Source organism: Elgaria multicarinata, chromosome 23 (assembly GCF_023053635.1).
Source record: "Elgaria multicarinata webbii isolate HBS135686 ecotype San Diego chromosome 23, rElgMul1.1.pri, whole genome shotgun sequence".
NCBI lineage: Eukaryota > Metazoa > Chordata > Lepidosauria > Squamata > Anguidae > Elgaria > Elgaria multicarinata.
Window position 1 is genome coordinate 358,665 of NC_086193.1, and position 21,275 is coordinate 379,939.

The following is a 21,275-nucleotide window of genomic DNA, read 5'->3' on the forward strand; positions in this document are numbered from 1 at the left end:
AGGAGAGCCGTTTTGGCTGGAGCCGCCTTCCCCAGCCTGGTGTCCTCCAGATTTGTTGCACTACAGCTTCCATGATCCCCCAGCCAGCACAACTTCCTGGGCTTGTACCCGGGACCATCTATGGCCTCCGGGCGAGTTGTCCAACGCAGTCAACCCGCTGAGTCTCTCCAGCCCAGGTGGCTCTCAGCGGTTACTCCTCGCCCCGTCTTCAAAGATGGGTTTTCTTCTTTGCAGCAGGCTTGAGGTCCTGTCCCCCCCAACCCCGCAATGTCACTGTCCATTTGGAGAAGACTTTCTTAATTAAGGCCCGTTCGCTCGCGATGCGTCAACGCCGCTTGGGCTGCATTTATATGGACCTGTCCGAGTCTGTCCTGCGACGCTCTGGATTGCCAAAGTAGGTCTGGCGGGGAAGGGAGCAGGGCCCCTCGTCTCCCAGTGCCAGGAGCTTCAGGGCTGTGGTGGGGCGGAGCCCACCTTCAGGAGGACGCCTTCCCCCTGCGAAATGCCTGGTTTTTCAGCCCCCTGACTTTTCTGTCTCCGTCTGCAAGGGGGAGGCAAAAGGACGTTGCGGACTACAACACCCGCTGCCCCTGACCATTGGCCAGGTTGGCTGCGGTTCGGGGGCGCTGCAGCCCGCCACGGCCGGAAGCTGCCTCCCTGCTCCACGGGGGGCTTCTCATTTCCCTGGCAGCGCTCCGAGTGTGGGAAAGGCCTTTGCTCAGCGTCAGAGACCCCCAGACCTCTAGGTGTGCAATCGGGGGGGGGGGGGGCTGGGAGATTGAGCAGGCAGGTAAAGGACAGGGATGGGTCAGGAGCCGTTGAGTGGCGGCCAGGCCCCCTATGTCCCACGGGGCACCCCAAACAGCCTTTTGCAGAAACCGGTTCGGGGCGCGGGCCAAATGCCATCTTTGCTCTGCTGGAGCTGTTTTCGCTGGTGAAACCAGGACGGCCATATGGGCGCCCTGCAGTTGTGTCCAGAAATAGAACATGCTGATCCTATTATGGGATGTCCACCTGGGGCAGTGAAGCGAAGCCTGTGTCCTGCCTCCACTGAGGACAGGTTGCTGGGGGACAGATCCTGAACAGGGGGACAGAGCCAGCCAGCGCCATGCGGAGACGGCTCCTGCTCATATTTCGCGCAACGGGCTCTGGGGGGGGGGGTTCAGGAGGGAGGTCCCAAGGGGGGGCGGAGACTGAGCCCAGAGAGCAGAAGGTGGCTTTCTGGGGCCGGAGGGGAATATTGAAAATGACACCTCCGTAGAGCCAGCGATGGGAAACGAGGGCTCAGAATCACAGGAAGGAAGCTTGGACGGAGACATACTTCAGCAGGGAGCGTGTCCGTCCGTCTGTCACATTGATATCCTGCCTTTTCCCACCTCCAGGTAGCCCAAGGCTGCTTATGCGATCTTCCTCTTCCTCTCCACATTGTCCTCACAACAACCCTGTGAGGTGGGTGAGGCTGAGCGTCAGTGACTGGCCCAAGGTCACCTGGTGAGCTTCAGGGCCCAGCGGGGGCTAGAAGCCACATCTCCCCGGTCCCGGTCTGTCAGGGATGCTTTAGGGTGGATTCCTGCATTGAGCAGGGGGTTGGACTCAATGGCCTTATAGGCCCCTTCCAACTCTACTACTCTATGATTCTATGACCCCGAGGGGACTCCTGTCTTGGCAAAGTCCGTCCTGTCGCCATCTCTCCTGGAGAGCTAGAATCCAGCGGCTAGATTTCTTGTGAACTGCGTGGAGAAATGTAATAAATAAAGAAATGATGAAATGAATGGATGAATAAATAAACAGATGAATCAAGGCAGAAGAAGGGCCGGAGCAGCTTGGTGGCAGCAAGCTCTTGCTTCTGCACGGATAAAATCCTGGCCTCGGGATGGAACTTCACTGAAAAGCCCCTTGACCCTGGCAGGAGCCGAGTTCCAACGCTCTCCAAACCTGCAAAATCCCCGGTAGTTACCTCTTAGGTAGATTTTGCACAAGTGCCCTGAAAATGCCCCAGAGCTTCCTCTTCTGTGTGCAGCCAGGGAAGTCGGGAATCCGCCTCTGAGGATGCTTGTGTCAGGTTTTGAAGGGGGCCGATGGCAGCCGGGCCCACGGCTGGACTCCCAGTCGCCATTCGGCCTCTCGCTTTCCCCCCAGGAGCAGAAGCCTTTGGTCTGAGCCGTGCTCGGAGCTGGACGTCCACCGTTTCTACCCTCTCCGCCTTTGCCCATGGCTCCCCCACCCCACTTTGACTCCTCTCTGTTTGGAAATGTTGCTTTGCCCAAGACCACCGGGCACCCCCTGCTCGCTCAGCCCCCCTTTCTAAAAGGGCCCCACGTCCTTGGGCTGCGTTAACGGGACAGCGGCATCCGGGGCACGGCCAGTCAGAGCCACCCTCCGCTCTGCGTTAGTCAGGCCGCGATTGGAGTCCCGTGTCCGGTTCTGGGTGCCACGTTTTAGGAAGGACGTGGACAAGTTGGAGCGTGTCCAGAGGACAGCAAGAGAAGTCTGGAAACCCAAGTCCTAGGAGGAAAGGTGGACAGAGCTGTTGAGTCCAGACATGGGAAGGTTCGGGGGAGGCGTGATAGCGGCCTGTGAGGATCTGAACGGCCGTCAGGCAGAAGGTGGAGCAGACCTGTTGTCCGGAGGAAGGGAAGGGCGTAGCCTGGGGGGGGTCTTTGAAAGGGTCTTCCTTTCAAAGACACCCCCCCCCCCACACACACCCCTCTGGGCTCCAGGGAAACTGACCATGGATTGAGAGAATGCAAGGTCAGCTGTGCTTGCGTATCTGTAAAGGGCATCCTTGCACACCGGCTAATACTTCAATTAACAAACCCAACTACTTTCCTTGTCAGTTTCACTAGAAATTGGCATTGGGTGAAACTAACCAGGGCATGTTTGAAGGATGGCAATTTCATCAGAGACAACCCATAGTGAAACAAACCCTTGACGATTATATTTATTGAGAACATTTGTATTCTTGACAGTAATGAGAAACTCCATCAAAATGCGAAGCATGTAGCAGATGATAAAAACACACAGCTAAAAACACACTCAGTGACAACATATAGCTAAAAACAACTGTAAGAATCCTAGAATAGTAGAGTTGGAAGGGGCCTACAAGGCCATCCAGTCCAACCCCCTGCTCAATGCAGGAATCCACCTTCAAGCATCCCTGACAGAGGGCTGTCCAGCTGCCTCTCAAAGGCCTCTAGTGTGGGAGTGCCCACAACCTCTCTAGGTCATTGGTCTTAAGCTGGTGTCGCAAAGATAACCGTGTTGGAGCCAAGCAGGCCTTGTTGGAGAGATTGTTCCAGAATTGGGGTGGGCCACCACAGAGAAGGCCCTGCCGCTCGTTCCCCGCCCTCAGAGGCGGCACTCGAAGGAGGGCCTTAGACGCCGAATGTAGGCCAGGGGGTCGGTTTGTGCCGCGCTTGACCGTGTCCTTGTGTCTCCTTCCCAGGTGCGGTAGCCGCTGCTCCCCGCCCCCCCCCCCCGTCCAAAATGCCGGAGCAAAGCAACGACTACCGCGTGGTGGTGTTCGGGGCCGGCGGCGTGGGCAAGAGCTCGCTGGTGCTGCGCTTCGTGAAGGGCACCTTCCGCGACACCTACATCCCCACGGTGGAGGACACCTACCGGCAGGTGATCAGCTGCGACAAGAGCGTGTGCACCCTGCAGATCACCGACACGACGGGCAGCCACCAGTTCCCGGCCATGCAGCGCCTGTCCATCTCCAAGGGCCACGCCTTCGTCCTGGTCTTCTCCGTCACTAGCAAGCAGTCCCTGGAGGAGCTGAAGCCCATCTACCAGCAGATCGTGCAGATCAAGGGCAGCGTGGAGAGCATCCCCGTCATGCTGGTGGGCAACAAGTGCGACGAGACCCAGCGTGAGGTGGAGGCCAAGGAGGGCGAGGCCCTGGCCAAGGAGTGGAAGTGCGCCTTCGTGGAGACCTCGGCCAAGATGAACTACAACGTCAAGGAGCTCTTCCAGGAGCTGCTCAACTTGGAGAAGCGGCGCAACATGAGCCTCAACATCGACGGCAAGCGCTCCAACAAGCAGAAGCGGGCCGACAAGATCAAGGGCAAGTGCAGCCTGATGTGAGGCCGGGGCAGCGGCAGCGGCGGCGCCCCCTTACCCTCGTGCTCCTCTCCCTCCCCCTCGTCGCCGCCACGGGCGTCCTCGTGGGCTCCCTCCCTCTCCCAGCCCTGTGGCTCGTGGCCTTCCCTCCGCCTCACCTGCGCTCCCTCCGGCCGGCCAGGGGGCCCACGCAATATCCCCCGGGGCCCCTGCTTGCGCCTCCCCTTTGAACCCTTCCGTGGAGGGCAAGAGGAACCGTGGCCCGGGGGCAGGGGGCCGCCGTGGCATCGGCCGGGGACAGGGGGCTTCTCCAGCCTGCAACCTGGCACACCGTGGGACGGAGCGGCCCTCTCCGCTTGGAGAGACGGATCCCCCCTGCGCTGGGACGGCGGAGGACCGGGGCCCTTTCTCCGGACTTTGGGATTGGACCAGCAGCTGCCCTCCTCCTCCTCCGACACCAGCCGCCCCCTCTGCCTGCACGCTGCACAACCAGAGCAATGCACAGCCCGCCCTGCCCCCCTCCCCCCATGGTTTGGCTTTCCCCCACCCGTCATCGTTTGGCTCGGAAGGACGTTGGACAAGCCAGGGGTTCCCGTCGCTTTGGCCGCCACCCCACCCCTGCCGGGGGTCTGCAGCACAAGCTCCAAGGCAGCCCTCCCCGGGGGAGGTCAAGAGTGCCCCCACTTCCAAGGCCCTGTGCACCCGTGGGGGGTGGGCAGAGACCAGGGGTAACGGGGCAGCACTCATTCTGCCCACGAAAGCACCGTGGCAATGACGGCGGTGCCGGCCCGCCCCTACGGCCCCTTTGAGACCCACCTCACAGCCCCAAGGCGTTCCCCAGGCCTGCCCCGTTCCTGCTTGGCTGTTCCTTTGGCTGTGGGTGCAGCGTAGCGCCCCCACCCCACCTCCGGAAGGCTGTCGGTGCCAGGGGCTGCGCATGGAAAGACCCCGCTTCTCTGGCCTTGGGCGCGGGCCTCCTTCTTGGACGTGTGCGTGGCGCAAAGGCCTCCCTAGGAGCGGAAGAACGGCCCGTCCAGCTGGGTGTCACGGAGCGAGAAGGAGCCCCCTGCTCCTGACGAAGACCAAGGGCCCCTGGCCCTGCACGCCCAGGCCCGGCGGAGCCACGCAGTGGCAAAGTGGCCGGAAAGCCACGAAGCAGACGCTTCCTTCCCACTTTCTCCCCCCCCCCACCGCCCCATCCTGCCCTTCTTGATATGCCAAACTTTGAACATTGCAGCTCATCGTGAGACTTTCTTCATTTATTTATTTATTTTTAATTTAAGGGTCTATTTATTTAAAGTGACAAAAGTCCGAGCGAAACAGCACACGTCTAGCCAGCGAGGCTAGAGGGTTAGGCCACGTGTGGTAGAGCAGGGAGGCACCCCTGGAAGGGGGCTGGCTGGTCACTGGGGCGGGGTGGGGCAACGCGGAGCAGATGGGACCCGTGGTTTTAGGAGCCACAGCAGCGGCACCTTGACGTGGCTGCTCATCCCGCTCTGTCCACGGGGCTCAAGGGAGGTGATGCGCGAGCGTCGTGGCTTGCTGAGGCGGAAGCGACCGACCACCAGTTGACTTTGTGGGCAGGTCGGCTCCCGTGTGCGCCCGGGGACCTGCTCCCGGCTGCAGAAGAGAGAGTCCGACCGGCATGACCTCCACCCCACACAGACACTTTATCAGCTGGCCGTCCTGGCTATAGAAACAGGGCAGGGAAGGTGCGACGGAGAGACCTGTGGCACCTGGAAATCTCCACCCGCCTTTTATTGCGACAGAAGCTTCCGTGCGTCGTACCGGGAGGCATCAGGGCACAGGGAGTGTTCTCTTCAGGTGGCGGGGACAGAGGCACAGCTGTGGGCGTAGCAGGAGTGGCAGGCAGCAGCGAGACTCAGGGGAGGAACACGCTCTTGCCCCCTTCGCTCGCCTGAAAGGATAAAGGGTCAGGCCGCCACGGGGCTTGCAAGTGTCCCACACACACACAAAAGGGCGAGGAGGGGCAGGGATCGCCTCCCGCAGTTCCCTGCAAAACAGAATTCTCCATGGCTCAGAATTTAGGGCCTTTCTTGGCTCTCAGTTAAGAGAGAGAATGGAGCAAGTCTCTAGTACTCATGGAGACAAAGACAGCTTTCATGACATGCAAGCCGAGTGTGAACAGCTCTGGGATGTGTGTGCGTGTGTGTGTATGTGGAGGGGCGCCTGTGTGCCTTGCATTCTCCTCTCTACCCCTTCCTTCCTTCCTGTCTGTGCTTCGTGTCGCCCTTCCCTGCCCCCATCACGTGTTTATTTTTATTTTGGTGGCCTAAACCATTCACAAACTCAGCAGACAGCCCCAACACGGAGCAGCTTTTTTGCACAGCGTCAGTAGAATTCGAATCCCGGAGAGAAAAGTGCCGGTGGAGTCACGTTTGTGGTTTTTGCACTGTTAGCTTAATCCCCCTGATGCAATCTTGTCTGTGTGGGGGGGTGGGGTGTGGGGGTGGGCAGACAGCTTGGCAAGGGGTGTGTGTGCAAAGTTGGAATTCCACGTTGGGCTACATGCAGAATTCGTCCCTGACGAAGAGTTTGAGTGGTAGTTTGCTACGATAGAAAAGCACACATGAGACACTCCCCCCTGGGTGTGAGTGGGGGGGATGGCTCTCTTTTTTATAGGAAGGGTGACGTAAACCAACGTTTAAAAGGAACAACTCAATTCCTGGTTCTGTGGGTCCCTCCAGCTCCAGGGCCTGGGAAACGGAGGACCCCCCCCCCCTTCTCTGGGCATTGGCCTCTCCCCATAACCTCTGGCCGGTCCAAGCACAAGACTCCCAACTCCTGACGGAGGAACCAGATTTTAGCACAAGGGGGGGCACGTGGGAGGCCACCTCCCCGCCACATCCGTGGGCAGATCCACTAAATGGGAACACGCCGTGCTTCCGTGGGCACCTCTCCCTCAAATGTGGCTGCCACTACCGTGGCATGTGAAAGACACTCTGGAAAGGGAAAATCCTCTCTCTCTCTGTGTGTATGTTGTTGTTCCAACCAGGACACAGTTTTCATATAGAGGAAAAATTATTGTATGGCACATTTTCTATTTCTGCTGCCTTTTGTTTTTCCAGAAGAGTTTTGTCTTTTCTCTCCATAAGTGCTTCATCTCCTTTGGGATTCTGGAGATCTTAATAATTTGAAATCTGTAAAAGTGCAGAAGTAGCGCTCTTGCTATCCATGGGCTGCTAGCTTTTCTAGGTAGGGGACCCCATCTCCGGGGGTTCAGGAGCAAACTGGGGTGCGCCCCCCAAAAAAACACCTCCCCAAGCCCCAAATAAAACTGGCAAGTCTGTTTCCGAATTAAAGAAATCCTCTGCGGCAATCCTATACACAAAGTTGGGACTATTGCACTTACTTCTGAGTAGACATGGGTAGGATTGCGCTGGTTAGTCGATTGATCGTATACATTTTAATTCATTATTTAATCAATATAGCAGTGTTTTGAGGCCACCTCTTCCACAAAATTCCCCAGGGCAGTTAGCAAAGTTAAATTAAAATCATAAAAACTTACATCAAAAGATAAAAATGTGATTGTGAAACTGCAAACAAAGCAGCACGGAACTATATTTAAAGACACAGTGGATTTTAATGTGCGTGTTTTTGAAAAAATAAGTTTTTGCAGACAGCAGGATGGATGCCTGGTGAGCCACCCCAATTAAAGAAACCCAGGTCAATTCATCATTTTGAGTTTTAATTGACTAACTGATTGCTCAGTTGAATTACAGGAGTGTCTTGAGTGAATGTAACGCTCCCAGCGTCATCCTAGGAGAGATTTTCCTATATTGCGTCTGTGTGTCTGTGTGTGGTGGAGAAATGTGTGTGTGTGTCTGTGGGATGCTGAGGAGGCGGATTTCTGGAGGCGGGGAAAGCAGGCGGTGCCTGGACCCCCCTCACTGGCCAAAGCAAAAACCAGCATGTGTGAAGACACACTTCATTAGCACAATTTATACTGGTTAGTTCAAAAGCACCGGGGAGTCAGCTCAGTTGCACGCTTCGTCATGAATTTGGGGGAGTCTGGCGCAGAGAGCGCGGGGCCCAATCCTTAGCACTGTGTTCGTGTTGGTCGGAGGGGGGGGTCAGCGCTACCCCCAGACCCGCATGTGGCCTCCTTGGACCTGGGCTCCTTGCTGCACAATTAGTTGAATGTCCTGCGTTGACCTTTCTGAACCAGCAGCCTCATTGTTGCTGCTTGGCCTCCGTCTTGGCTCTTGCCCTCATGAGGACTAGCCCCTTCGTTTGCGGACTTACCCCATCCTTTTGCACCGGCGTACTTTGCTGCCTGCACGGGGCGGGGAGCTGCCATGTATCCGTTTTTCTGTTGTGGCTGAGGCCCGCTGTGTGACCCGGCCCGGCTGCGGACCCCGAAAGCCGCTTCTCCACCTTCCCACCCACCCCTGGGTCAGATCTCATGTCTCGAATCATAAATGGTGCTTCTAAATCTCCAGGCGAAGGGAAGCTTTGCGTTGTAAATACAGACGTCGTCCCCCTGTCCCGTCCCGTTTCCCCGCCGCCCTCTGGTCCCGAATAGATTTCCGATCGATGCCAGCATGACAATATCAGCTACTGTGGCTCACTGGCTTTTAAAAAAGGACAACGAAAGAGGAAAACAAAACTCAACACTATTATAACAATGTAATAATAAAACAAACAAACTCATGGTACGATGTAGCCTTTATTCTAGAAATAGTCTTCCTTGAATGAATAAAAAAGGATTTATCCCAGTTTCTCCCCATGGCTGGTGTGGTTCTTCGGTTAAGCAGGGGAGCAGCGACCGGCACACCCCGACTTCTGCCCTGGGCTTGTCCCCCAAACTGTCCCAAGGCAGGAGGAAGCCCACGGGCAGCTGCCCACGAGAGAGCCTCCCTTGACTTGGGCTGCCTTCCTTGTGGGATCCTTCAGGATCCACCAACGGGTTGAGGCTTCTGTGCTGTTGCTGATGGTATCCCACCTCCTGCCACGTCTCGCACGCCTGCCCTGCGTTGAGGTGGCCCCGTGGTTCCACATGGGCCAGAGTTGGCTACTGGGTGCGTGGTGACGGTGGCCCTCCATAGCACGGAGAGAGAAGGCCTGTCTGAGCCTCGGATGCAAAGCCGTCGTTTTTAACCTGGAGAGATGGAACTGGGACACGCTGACCCTTCCCGTAAAAGGCAGCTCTGCCGCTGAGCTGTGAGCCTTCCTTTTAAAAAAGAACTACGATTCTAGTCCCCATGGTACTTAATACAGGGCTGATTTAAACAGGAACACAAAACGGCCTTATACAGAGACAGACATTGGTTCTTGTAGTTCAGTATTGTCAGCATTGACTTGCAGCAGTGACGCCTCTCCAGGGTCTCAGACGGGGGTCTTTTCCCAGACCCGCCTGGAGAAGCAGCTGGGGGTCAAACTGGAGGCCTTCTGCAGGCAAAGCAAGCGCTTTCCTACCGAGCTACAACTGGGCTCACTGGGAACGTCAGGAGTCACCTGCTTGTGTCCTGTGAGACCACGGGCCCATCGAGGTCAGGCAGGGGTGGGCTGTTGGTGGGGGTCTTGAGGTTTTGGCCTGCAGTTCCCATCTCCCCTCACTGTTGGCTGTGCTGACTGCAGCTGATGGGAGTTGTGGGCCAAGACGTCCGGAGTGCTGCAAATCGCCCTCCCAGGACCAGAGTCTTTGCAAGCCATTGATACTAGGATTGAACAGGGCACCTTCTGCATGCCGAGGGGTGGGGTGGGGCTCCACTCATGAGGCCTGGCTCTTCGGTTGAGCTACCCTCAACCAGGATGATCAGGGGTCTGGAAACAAAGCCCTATGAAGAGAGACTGAAAGAACTGGGCATGTTTAGCCTGGAGAAGAGAAGATGGAGGGGAGACATGAGAGCACTCTTCAAATACTTAAAAGGTTGTCCCACAGAGGAGGGCCAGGATCTCTTCTCGATCCTCCCAGAGTGCAGGACACGGAATAACGGGCTCAAGTTAAAAGAAGCCAGATTCCAGCTGGACATCAGGAAAACCTCCTGACTGTTAGAGCAGTACGACAATGGAATCAGTGACCTAGGGAGGTTGTGGGCTCTTCCACACTGGAGGCCTTCAAGAGGCAGCTGGACCACCGTCCGTCAGGGATGCTGTAGGGTGGATTCCTGCCTTGAGCAGGGGGTTGGACTCAATGGCCTTGTAGGCAGCTTCCAACTCTACTATTCTATGATTCTATGAAGTCCTCGGGGCCACCCTCCCCCACAGCTGTCCACCAAGCCTTTGGCCTCTGCAAACCCAAGTTTCAGCCCAAAGGTGCATTTGGTGCAGAGTCGCAGCCAGACTGTGACCAGGTGAGCCTGGTGCTCACTGCTCAGCCAGCTGTCCGGGTGTGCCGTGTGGCTGGACAACTCCAGGGCCCCGCTCCGGGATTTCTTTCCCTCCGTGCCGTGGGAGGGCCTGACACCTCCAATCAAGGACGCCTTCAAAGAAAGGGCAAAAGAGAGGACTCGGGACACCTGGCCACCCCATGAGGTGAGGCAGAGGACCGCTTGTTTGGCCGTAAGTGGCCATTTTGGGGGTGGTCTACTTGGGGACATTGCTGTTGTGATGAGTGACTTTAACTGGAAGCGGTTCTTTGGGGGTCTCGGGCAGACTCTTCCCAGCCCTGTGACCCACAAGCGCCTCTGCTCTGGACGAGCTGAGGATGGACCCCCTGCACACAAAGTGGGTCCCTGAAAGGACTTGCCCTCGGAACCCTCCGTCGTCTCCGTCTCTCTCCTGGGAAATCCTTTCCCGATCGTCTACGTCCTCCGTGCCCGGAAAGGAACCGGCTGCCCCAGCCGAGGCCCCGGATACCCCGTCCGAACGTGGGGACCTTCAGAAGGCCGCCTGCCTCTGTCGATGCCGCCTGGGGCAGGCCTGAAAGGGACGGGCCTGTCGTGGTGCTCAGCCCCTCAGCCTGTTCCCAGCTGATGGAGAGAGTTGTGAAGCCCCCCCTCCCTGGAAAGGGTCTTAAATGGGGTGGTGGGTTGAGAAAGGAGGCAACTTGGAAAGAAACGTGAACTGCCCGGCCAGCTCTGGATATTGGGGGCATGGGGTGTGGGGTATAGAAACGGAATGAATGAAAGAGAGAGAGGGGAAGAGTTCGCTTGACGCCCCCTGCCCGTTCTGTGTTCTAAATTTCCTGCTTCTGATGTGCTGCTGTCTTTCTCGCCTCTCTCTTTTTAAAGCCCCTGTCATGTACAACCAGGCGAGGTTGGGTTTCTCTCTCTCTCTCTCACCCTCCTCTTTGAGATCTTTCACGAACGGGAGACTCCGGGCTCTGGACTGTGAATGCAGAGCACGCGCGTTCCCGTTGCTGCTGCGGCAAACAGCACATCAAAGCGTGGCCACGTTTCGGGCTTCTGTCGTGAGGCATGATGTGGCAGGCGTGGGATGGGGGGAAACACACCTCCTGCAGAAGAATGGCCCGGAGGACTCTGGGATGCAGACCTGAATTGGGCTCTACGGCTCTACACATGTGTGCGTGTGTGCGCATGCGCACCCATGTGAACGAGAGAGCAAGCGGCAAAAAGGACCCGTGTCAGAATGTCTTTGGAAAACGTTCCCATCGTTTCTTTTCATGGTTTTATTGTGGTCCTCCACACCAGCCACCTCGAAGGCCTGATTTATGCGCTGCCTCCAAAGGCTGCCAAGAAACGTCCTCCCCTGCGCACACTTGATCCATGCTCACCAGTGCACTTGTGAAGGGGTGTCTGTCCATACAGGGTCCTCACCCAACCATGTGCTGCCGTGTTTTCTGTGATGGGGTGTGTGGGTGTCTGATTCCCCCCCCATGCCAATATTTTCCTCTGCTGCGTCCTTCCGACTCACCCCCCCTCCGCCTTTGCCTGGCAAATCCCGAAATGCGTCATTCACAGGGTTGCCGTGGAAACCATCTGTTCCCTTGACGTTTGGGAGCTGGCTGGTTTGGGGACGGGGACAATGTTGAACGGGCGAGGAGCCCGCCGGTTTGCTGGGGAACGGGTTGCACCCCCAGGGCTTGGAAACGCGGCTTCTTCTTCTTCTGCCCTCTGCAGAGCGAAGACGTCACGTCCTTTCGTCTTTACCGCTTTCCGCAGGTGCATTGATGGGCACCCGTGATGCTCTCTGCCGCCACAGCTTCGCTTGCCAAATTGGGAGGGCGATGCCATCAGCTTTATGAGTCACACGGGTCTCTTCAGCCACTGAATCGTCATTCACGCTGAGCATCCGCTCCTCGCGGAGAAGGGGCCAACGATTTCGGCCGTGCCTCAGTGGCTTATCAAATACCCGTTTCATTATGGGCAAAGCCCGACATGGGAAACGAGCCGGCTTTTTAAAATAAAATGTAAAAGGCTTTTTGTGCAGGTAGCCCAACAAACCGTTCAAGGCTTGCTGGGTAGCACCGTCCACCTGGCCCCATCCCTCCCCAGATGTATTTAAAACGAGAGGTTTCCCCACAACGTAAGATGGGTAGCCAGAGGTGCCTTCCTGAGCCCAGCCGTCTTTGAATGCCGGTACGTGTGGGGCAGGAGAGGCAGGGAGAGTGGATCGGGCCCTGTGGCGCCCTTCACAGAGTTCCAGGGAAGGGGAACTGGAGTGAGGCAGGGCAAACAGCATCCACCTCCATCCTCCCCTCTGGGCGCCTGCCGGGCCCAGCGGGAGAGCCTGGCCTGGCAGGGGGAGGCCGGCCTTCCGTGTCCAACCCGTGGGCACGGCTCTGGTGGTGCAGCACACACCCCACAAACAGGCGCTGGGTCCTGGAGTGCCTGAGCCGACGTTGTCCACCAGGGGGGGCCCGACACCCAAAAGCCAACGGCACCGGCCTCGCTCGTTCCTTTCCCAGGCATCTTCTTTGGCCTTAAGAATTGGGGTGCGGAGGGCCCAGAAACGGCCGCTGTTGGGAGGGGTCTCTTCCCAGCCTGACAGCTGCCTATTGGTAGAAGAAGATGTCTGGCCCAAGCCTCCTGTTTCCGACAGAGGACAGTCAGAGGAAGCTCATGACACGAGGAATCAAGGTCATGGTGTCCACTCAGCTCTTGAGGGGTTCGAGGCAGACATTGTCATGGCTGACCTGGGCCCTGGGGCACAAAGTCTCTTCCTCCTCCTTCTGAGGCTGGTGACCCCATTAGACCCCCCCTGACTCCCGTGTTCCCGTAGGCATCCCCTCGGACCCCCGAAGTGGCCACACCGGGGCAAAGGGCACGCCTGAGGGCCTCATTGAAGCCAGATTCCTCAGGAGTAAGAAGGCTCCTCAGCAGTAAGAGGGCTCCTGAGGAGTAGGGGATTCCTCAGGAGTAGGGAGTCTGGATGGGTGAACTGTTTGAAGCTGGCTCTGGACGGGGTGCTGAAGGACACAGAAGCTGTCCCTCCTGGGCTGCCCACTGCTGGAACTGCCCCCCGCCCTACATACTGCAAACCTCCCAGCTGCCCCTTCCCTGTTCCGAGCCTGGGCTGCCCCTTGATCGTGAGGGCCCTGTTTGCCCCTCGTTTTTCTCAGCACCCCTGCTGACGGATCAAGCTCAAGCAGGACATTGACCTACCTCGCAGGGTTGTTAGGAATATAGGAAGCCACCTTGACAAGTCGGTATTGTGGTATCTAAGCTTGGTATCGTCTCAGCTGCCTGACAACCCAGTCAAGTCATAAAGTAAGATTCTAGTGCTCATGGCTCTGAATTCAAGGGCTGGTTTTAAAGAGGATCATAGGAAGCTCCTTGACACAGAGCCAGGCCCTCGTTCCGCCTAGCCCAGGAGTGCCGAGACTGTCGGGCTGAGGACCCGTCTCTGCCCCAGCAAAAGAGGAACGGGGCAGCAGCTGAGGTACGGCTCTGGCCTCCCCCTTTTGTACAGGCTGTTTGCTTCGCATTAGTCCATTTCTGAGGGGCGGGGGTGGCGGCAGGGGGAAGGTGCTGCTGCGGCGTCCCTCTGAATCCAGGTCCCGCTACACCATTACTGATTTTTATTTCATTCCCTTGGGAAGCCTGTGAAACTCCAAAGCGGCGACCCTGTGGAAATCCACACGCTACGTCCCTGCGGCAAAAACAATGGTATGATTCCGTGCATCAACTAGAGCCATAACAGCCAAATGAAAGACCTGGAAAAGCCTGGATTTCTCCCAGAGCAGCGCATGGGGCCAAGATGGCTGGCTTTTTTGCAGGCGCAGATCCGTGAGAAACGGTGTGCATCAAGCCCCTGCGCACTCCGCTCGCTAGGAGGCTCTGGGCTGAGTTTCTCGTGCCTTTCTGTTCTGGTGCGTCATCTAAGCCTTCCATGACACAGGGCCAGGAGTCAAGTTTTAAACCTAAAGCTTGTGAAACAAAATAAACCAATCCCAAGAAAAATGGCGGAGCAGGTCTGGCACGAAAAGCCTGCAGCTTTAACAATCCTGCAACGAAAGTGTCGCTTGCTTTCTGGCCGCAAAACTCCAGAAGGGGGAAATTCCATTTCAGTGGAAGTAAAATTTTACTACAGGAAAAAGAACTGGCGATAAAACGTCACAAGCGTTTGCCAAGTGCAATAAAACACCTGAAATGATTCCCAAACGCTCGGGCTGAGCGAAGAGCAGCGGAAGAGCCTCCTCCGTTTGCGTTTGGGAGGCCAGATGCCAAAATGGAGGGCGCTGCTGTGCCTTTTGTAGACAGTTGGCCATGTCATGAAGCCGCTCCTGCCCAAATGCCCTTTCGCGTAGGGTGACCAGTACGGCAAGGAGGACAGGGCTCCTGTATCTTTAATGGTTGTACAGGAAAGGGAATTTCAGCAGCTACATTTGCATGCATGCAGCACCACTGACCAGATACAAAAGAGGGCAGGGCTCCTGCAGCTTTAACGGTTGTGATGAAGAGGGTGCTGCATGCATACAAAGGACACCTGTTGAAATGGCCTTTTCCATGCAACTGTTAGAGATACAGGAGCCTGGTCCCTGCTTTCCATATGATAGGAGATACATTTTCTTTTAAGATGTTTTTAGGATGTTTTTAACAATGTATATGATGTTTTAATTGAGTATTATGTATTCTATAGTTTATTGTTGTTCATCGCCTCGATCAAAATGGAGAGGCAGGCAAGAAATAAATTTATTATTATTATTATTTATTCTTTGAACGCATTTCTCTTGTCTGAAACAAAAGTTGCATCTGCTCTAATAGCGCCGAACGCACTCTCATTTGTAGAAAACACACTTGCCTTTAAAGGACGCTGTTGTTCGTCTTCCTTCCTTTCCCATAGATAATTAGCTATCACCACAGCCATATTCGGCCGCTCCTGGATTGCCTGAACTTCGTTCTGTTTGCAGTGTCCTGCGCTGCACAGTCTTGTGGGTGCCGTCACATCAGGCACAGGTGCGAAACGTGCGACTCCCAGATGTTGCTCGACCCTAAGCAGCAAAATGAGGCATCCATGGGAATTGTAGTACTGCCCGATAGGGAGGGTCGACACGTTCCCTGTCCTGGACCTAAGCCACCATTTCTCTCTGTAATCCTATTTACCTACCCACATTTCTCTGTCTTACATTCTTATATGCTTTTGTCCCTAATCCAGCTGCAGTTGTGCATAAACCCCCCAGAAGGAGGATCGAAAGTGAGTGAGATTGTGGACATCTATAGCCTGGTTCGCACGTGACGACAACCCAGAGTATAGGTTGTTGTTGTATCATGGTTTTCTTGGTGAATCGTGGGTCATCATTACATGCAAACCCTTCATTATGGTTTAACAACGGTTTGTGAACCACAAACAACCCAGTAAGCGAAGCCGTGATTTGTTGTTGGGCTGTGAACTCTGCCTTGTTTGTGTTTCACAACCCATCGTTAAACCGTAGTGCAGGGTTTGCACGTAACAACAACCCACGATTCAGCAAGAAGTCACGATTCAACGAGAACTCATATTCAACCCGTACTCTGGCTTGTTGTTACGTGTGGACCAAGTCAGCGGACGGTGGGAAATGGTCTTCTACTGAGCCCGCTCCTTGGCCTTTCTAGCTCAGTGTCGTCAACACGGACTCGGGCGGGTCTTTTCCCAGCCGTCCCTGCAGACGTTGCCGGGACCTCATGCCTGCAAAGCACGTGCTGCCCCACTGAGCTTGGACCCCCTTCCCATTCGGCGGTCCGCTTTCCCCGCCACGCGATTGGGGCATTTCTGCTGGCTAACAAGCTAAGCTAAGCTGCAGGAGCCCTGAGCGCACGTCATCTGCAAACCAGAGCTAATGAAGCGCTTGTTTTCATTAAGCGTACACTATTTCCTTTCGACGTTGTTGGTATGACGGAGGAAGCAAAGTCCACTGTTGGTGTATCGACCTTTCCATCTGCTTCTGACATTGCGTCTGACACGCTGGGCTCTGTGATTTAAAACAACACATTGTTTTACTATGTACAGCACCATGTACAGTGATGGTGCTATATAAATACATAAATAAATAAATAAATAATAATAATTATTATTAATAATAATCCCCTCCCCAGACTTTATTAAATCTCTCTCTCTCTTTCTCTGTATGCACACACACACACACACACACACATATATATAGAATCATAGAATCATAGAATAGCAGAGTTGGAAGGGGCCTACAAGGCCATCGAGTCCAACCCCCTGCTCAACGCTTCTGCCTTGAAAGACAGCAAAGAAATATTTTAAATAAATTATATATGCTGCTGTCTTAAAAAGTCGGACTCTGTGCTAATGTTTTAATAAGTTCTTGACAAATATAAACAACCAACTACATAAGGATGAAGTCATGAGTAAAAGTGCAATCTTAAATGAATCTACTCAAAAGCAGAACTCAACTTTTATGTATTATATTGAATTTGGTGTTGTTGCCCGCCTCGATCCAGAGGGAGAGGTGGGTAATAAATAAATAAATAAATATATTATTATTATTATTATTATTATTATTATTATTACTATTGCTTACTCCCAGGTAAATGGGTATAGCGTTGCAGCCTTCCTATTGTGAAGGGGGGCTTGTATTTCTATGCAAAGCTGGAAGTGAAGGGGGAGCATTGAATGAGTTTGAAGTATTTTATTGCTTACGGCCATGATCCTGCTCCAGTTGCACAGACCCTAAGACCGGCCACGTGGCCTTTTCCTCAAGCCGCTAGTGGGTACAAGAGACAGGGGCTTTTCCGTGGTGGCTCCCTTCATCTGCAATAAATGCCCATGGGATGTGTGTGTGTGTGTTGCTCCCTCCCAGACTGCTTTTACACTGGATGCTCTGGTCTGCTTTTAAATGAATGGACGCCCATCTTTATTTCATAAATGGGTGCTTTCACTGTTGCTGTTACTTAAAATGTTCACGCTGCTTGTTTTGTTCAATGCCTTTTGTATTTTATTGTTCTGAAATTTGAGCTTGCAAATTGCCCCTGAGGAGACCTTTGTACCTCAAAAGGAGGCCTGGAAATCATTTAGATAAATAAATTAAAGTATCAGATTGCAGCCTTAAATATCTAACTATCTATCTGCCTATGATAATAGCATAGTTATATATAATTCGACCATTTTTATATAAAGTATACAGGTTATAATTCTGACTAATTAGTGGCTGGATTTGCTTGCTTATTCTTTCTCCATCTCATAGAATCATAGAATAGCAGAGTTGGAAGGGGCCTATAAGGCCATCAAGTCCAACCCCCTGCTCAGTGCAGGAATCCACCTTCAAGCATCCCTAACAGATGGTTCTCCAGCTGCCTTTTGAATGTCTCTAGTGTGGGAGAGCCCACCACCTCCCTAGGTCATTGATTCCGTTGTCATACTGCTCTAACAGTCAGGAAGTTTTTCCTGATGTCCAGCCGGAATCTGGCTTCCTTTAACTTGACCCCGTGATTCCATGTCCTGCACTCTGGGAGGATCGAGAAGAGATCTCTTCTTGGATCGTGTCTGTTAGGTGGAAACCTACAAACAGGGGCTTTGCGTTGTGATCAGAAGACCTTTGTACAGCGCCTAGAACACGTGTGTGGGTTTATAGATATTTAAAATTAGTGTGGATGGATAGATAGATAGAGCTGTACACACGTATTGTGTATACATCTTTACGTCTTGAACTAGGACTGGGGAGTCCAGGGTTCGAATCCTCGCTCAAGTAGAAAATGTATTGGGTGAATCTCATAGCCTGGCCTACCTTACAGGGGTGTAGTGAGGATAAAATGGAGATGGGGGAGGGAAGGAGCCCCCACGACCTCCGTGGAGGAAAAATGGGCTGCAAATGGAGTAGCCCCCCAACTCCCCCCCCCAAGGTCTACTTTATTGATCTTTATGTTGATGTTGATGATGATGATTTGCGTCCTGGTTTTGCACCAACTGGCCGTGAGCCTTCTTTGGGGCCCGTCCTGAAAGACGCCTCTTATTCAGACCGTGACTAATAAAACCGTTATTTGTGTGATATGTTTGATATTTTTAATGAAGCCCTTGGCAAAACAAGGAGACATTTTTTATAATATTCTTTAATGTCTGTCAGGCGATTCAGCGTCTTCCGCCTCCCAGTTGCAGGATGAGGAGGTTCACGGGTCCATAGACGTCTCTGCATGATGACCTGTGTTCCTTGACAGAGGGGGCCTTTTCCTCCATGGATATGGGGGAGAAGGGGGGGTCATAGAGAGTTGACAAAGGTGTAGATGATAATGATGATAATGATAATAATGATAATGATAATGGGAATAATGATAATAATAATAAGGGGGGGCGTCCTATTGTGATGCAAATGATCATGGCCTAATTGGCAGCCCCTCCCCCACTGGTCAGCCCCCTCCCCCACCTGAGGGGGGTCCTCATGAATAATGCAAATCGGGGCTCATGCATAGTCAATCTCCCCCCGCCCAAATTTGCATGCGGCGCGGCCCCGCCCCCTCGCTCCGATTGGCCCCCCGTCGGCCGCCTCCGTCGCCTCCTCCCCTCTCCCGCCCGGCGGCGACAACCTAACCGCGCGGCTGCGCCCCAGGCCCGCCTTCGCGCGGCGTGGATTGGCCGAGCGCGGCTGCCCGTCATCCCCCTGACGGAGGGGCTGCTCTGCCTGGTTCGGGGCTGGGCAGCAGGTTGGGTTGCGCGGCGGGCAGCGGCGGCGGCGGAGAAGCGCTCCGGGTAAGAGGGGAGGGGAGGGGAGGAGGGGAGGGGAGGGGAGGGGCTGGACCCACGTTCCCCCCCTCCCTCAGCAGCAGCTCTCGCGCCGGGGAGGGGGGCAGGAGATGCGGCGGTGAGGGAGGAGGAGGAGGGGAGGGGCACTGAGGAGGGGCTACCATGGTGATAGAGGGGGAGGGGATGACGGAGTGGGGGAGGGGCTCCCATGGTTATCAGGGGGGAGGGGATGACAGAGTGGGGGAGGGGCTCCCATGGTTATCAGGGGGGAGGGGATGACGGAGTGGGGGAGGGGCTCCCATGGTCATCAGGGGGGAGGGGATGACAGAGTGGGGGAGGGGCTCCCATGGTTATCAGGGGGGAGGGGATGACGGAGTGGGGGAGGGGCTCCCATGGTTATCAGGGGGGAGGGGATGACAGAGTGGGGGAGGGGCTCCCATGGTTATCAGGGGGGAGGGGATGACGGAGTGGGGGAGGGGCTCCCATGGTCATTGGGGGGAGGGGATGACAGAGTGGGGGAGGGGCTCCCATGGTCATCAGGGGGGAGGGGATGACAGAGTGGGGGAGGGGCTCCCATGGTGCCAGAGAAGAGGAGGGCAGATGGAAAGGGTGGGGGAAGGGTTTGTACACTTGTTTTCCATCTTGCTTGATGGGAGGAGGGGATAGAAAAGGGGCGGGGCTCACCTGGTCCGAGGGGGAGGGGCTCCTTCCTTGATCAAAGGGGAGGGCCTTGCATCCTGACGCAAAGCGGGTGGGGCTTAAAAGGTCACGGGGCGGGGCCCCTGGGCGCTGCAGGTGGCAGCTTCTCTGTGTCACACGCACAGGCAGGATTCATCTCTGGAACTCCCTGCCACGAGATGTGGGCCTGGCCACTTTGGCTTGGATGGCTTCAATTTGAGGGGCGGGTAGGATATGTGTGTGAGGGGAGTAGGCCCAGTGGAAGGAGGGTGGTGGGCCCCGTTTGCAGCTCTCGAGTGGGGGGAACGGGCTGCCTGCAGAGCTGGAGGTCCCGTCCGTGCACAGCGGACGGCGGAGACATAGGACAGGGGATTCGCATTGGCCTTGCCCCTGTTGGAACCCTGGAGCCTTGGGCCCTGATCCAGCGGGACCTTCCCCAGGGCAACATCAGCACTGTGGCCTCCCTGGCCCACCCTCCTCCCTGGCTTTTGTGCAGCCCATCTCCCCTCCACCTCCTTCCTTCTCTGCAGCCCTGCGAGGCGGGACGGCCTTCGTGTGCCCGTCTTGCAGAGAGGCCACGAGGCGTGAGCGGGTTTGTGGCTCTGGCGCGGCTTGAAGCCGGGACCTATGGGCTTCCAGCTCTCAGCTGCACCCTCGGGAGATGTGTGTGTGCATGGGGGGGGGGGGGGAGGGATGCCTGAGTGCAGGCCGAACACGGCAGTGGGATGGATCTGGGCTTGAGGGGCGGCAGTGAGGATGGCACGTGAGCTGGAGGACCTGAGGAAGGGGGGAGCCCTTCATTCCGGGGTGGGGGTCAAGTCTCTGCTTTCCTCAGGAGTTGGTTGGTTTGGAGAGTAGGCTTCTTTGGGGGGAATCTGGGGGTCTGGGAATGGGCTCCCTCTGCACCAGAATAGGGGGCTGAGCTCTGGGCGTGACAGGGGCTGTCCCGGTTCTCTCCTCTGCCTCTCAGGGCATTATGATTGTTTTTCATCTCAGAGGGGTAACGCTCCATGTGGGGTTGACATTTGCAGCAGGAGCGAGGAGGCCAGAAAGTTGTAGAGGAAGTGTAATTATTACTGCCATATTAATATGATTATTTATTGCATTTCTCTGCCGCCCAATAGCCAAAGCACTCTTGGGCGGTTTGCAGAAGGACCATATATATGAACAGCAGAGAAGGCGGGTCAATTAATTGCAGAGAGCAGCGTTCTAGACCAGAATTTTGAACTGTAACAAGGAATCCTCGGACCCAGGGCTTTGCTGGGAATCCATTAACCAGATGCAGAACTAGCCCTATTTTTAATTTGCACTTAGGCTGGTCTGAACTCTGCTCATGCGGATTTTAAGGTCCCTGGAGGAATGAGGGACCTGTCAAAATGCCATTTATTTTTGGAGCACCGCGTAAGTAATCATTGCAGACAATGGATGAGACGTTGTGTGTGTTGTGTGCAGGGACTAGGCTGGGGGGTATTGAAGAACATCATAATGAAAAG

General features: G+C 55.2%; 2 protein-coding genes across 2 annotated transcripts in view; both read left to right on the forward strand.

Annotated features, from left to right (window-relative positions):
• The first annotated feature begins 3,478 nt into the window (after window positions 1–3,478).
• On the forward strand, window positions 3,479–4,085 carry DIRAS1 (DIRAS family GTPase 1). The gene has a single exon (XM_063147005.1). The coding sequence runs from the start codon at window positions 3,487–3,489 to the stop codon at window positions 4,081–4,083; it is 597 nt and encodes a 198-aa protein (XP_063003075.1). The 5' UTR covers window positions 3,479–3,486; the 3' UTR covers window positions 4,084–4,085.
• A 14,999-nt stretch (window positions 4,086–19,084) lies between these two features.
• Window positions 19,085–21,275, forward strand: part of GNG7 (G protein subunit gamma 7) — a 62,972-nt gene continuing 60,781 nt past the window's right edge. Inside the window, exon 1 of the mRNA XM_063147235.1 lies at window positions 19,085–19,110. The gene's annotated coding sequence lies outside the window, so the exon portion shown is untranslated. The remainder of the gene's footprint in view (window positions 19,111–21,275) is intronic.

Excerpts from the sequence above, each read along its gene's own strand:
- DIRAS1 (XM_063147005.1), top strand. The coding sequence starts at position 3,487 with ATGCCGGAGCAAAGCAACGACTACCGCGTGGTGGTGTTCGGGGCCGGC.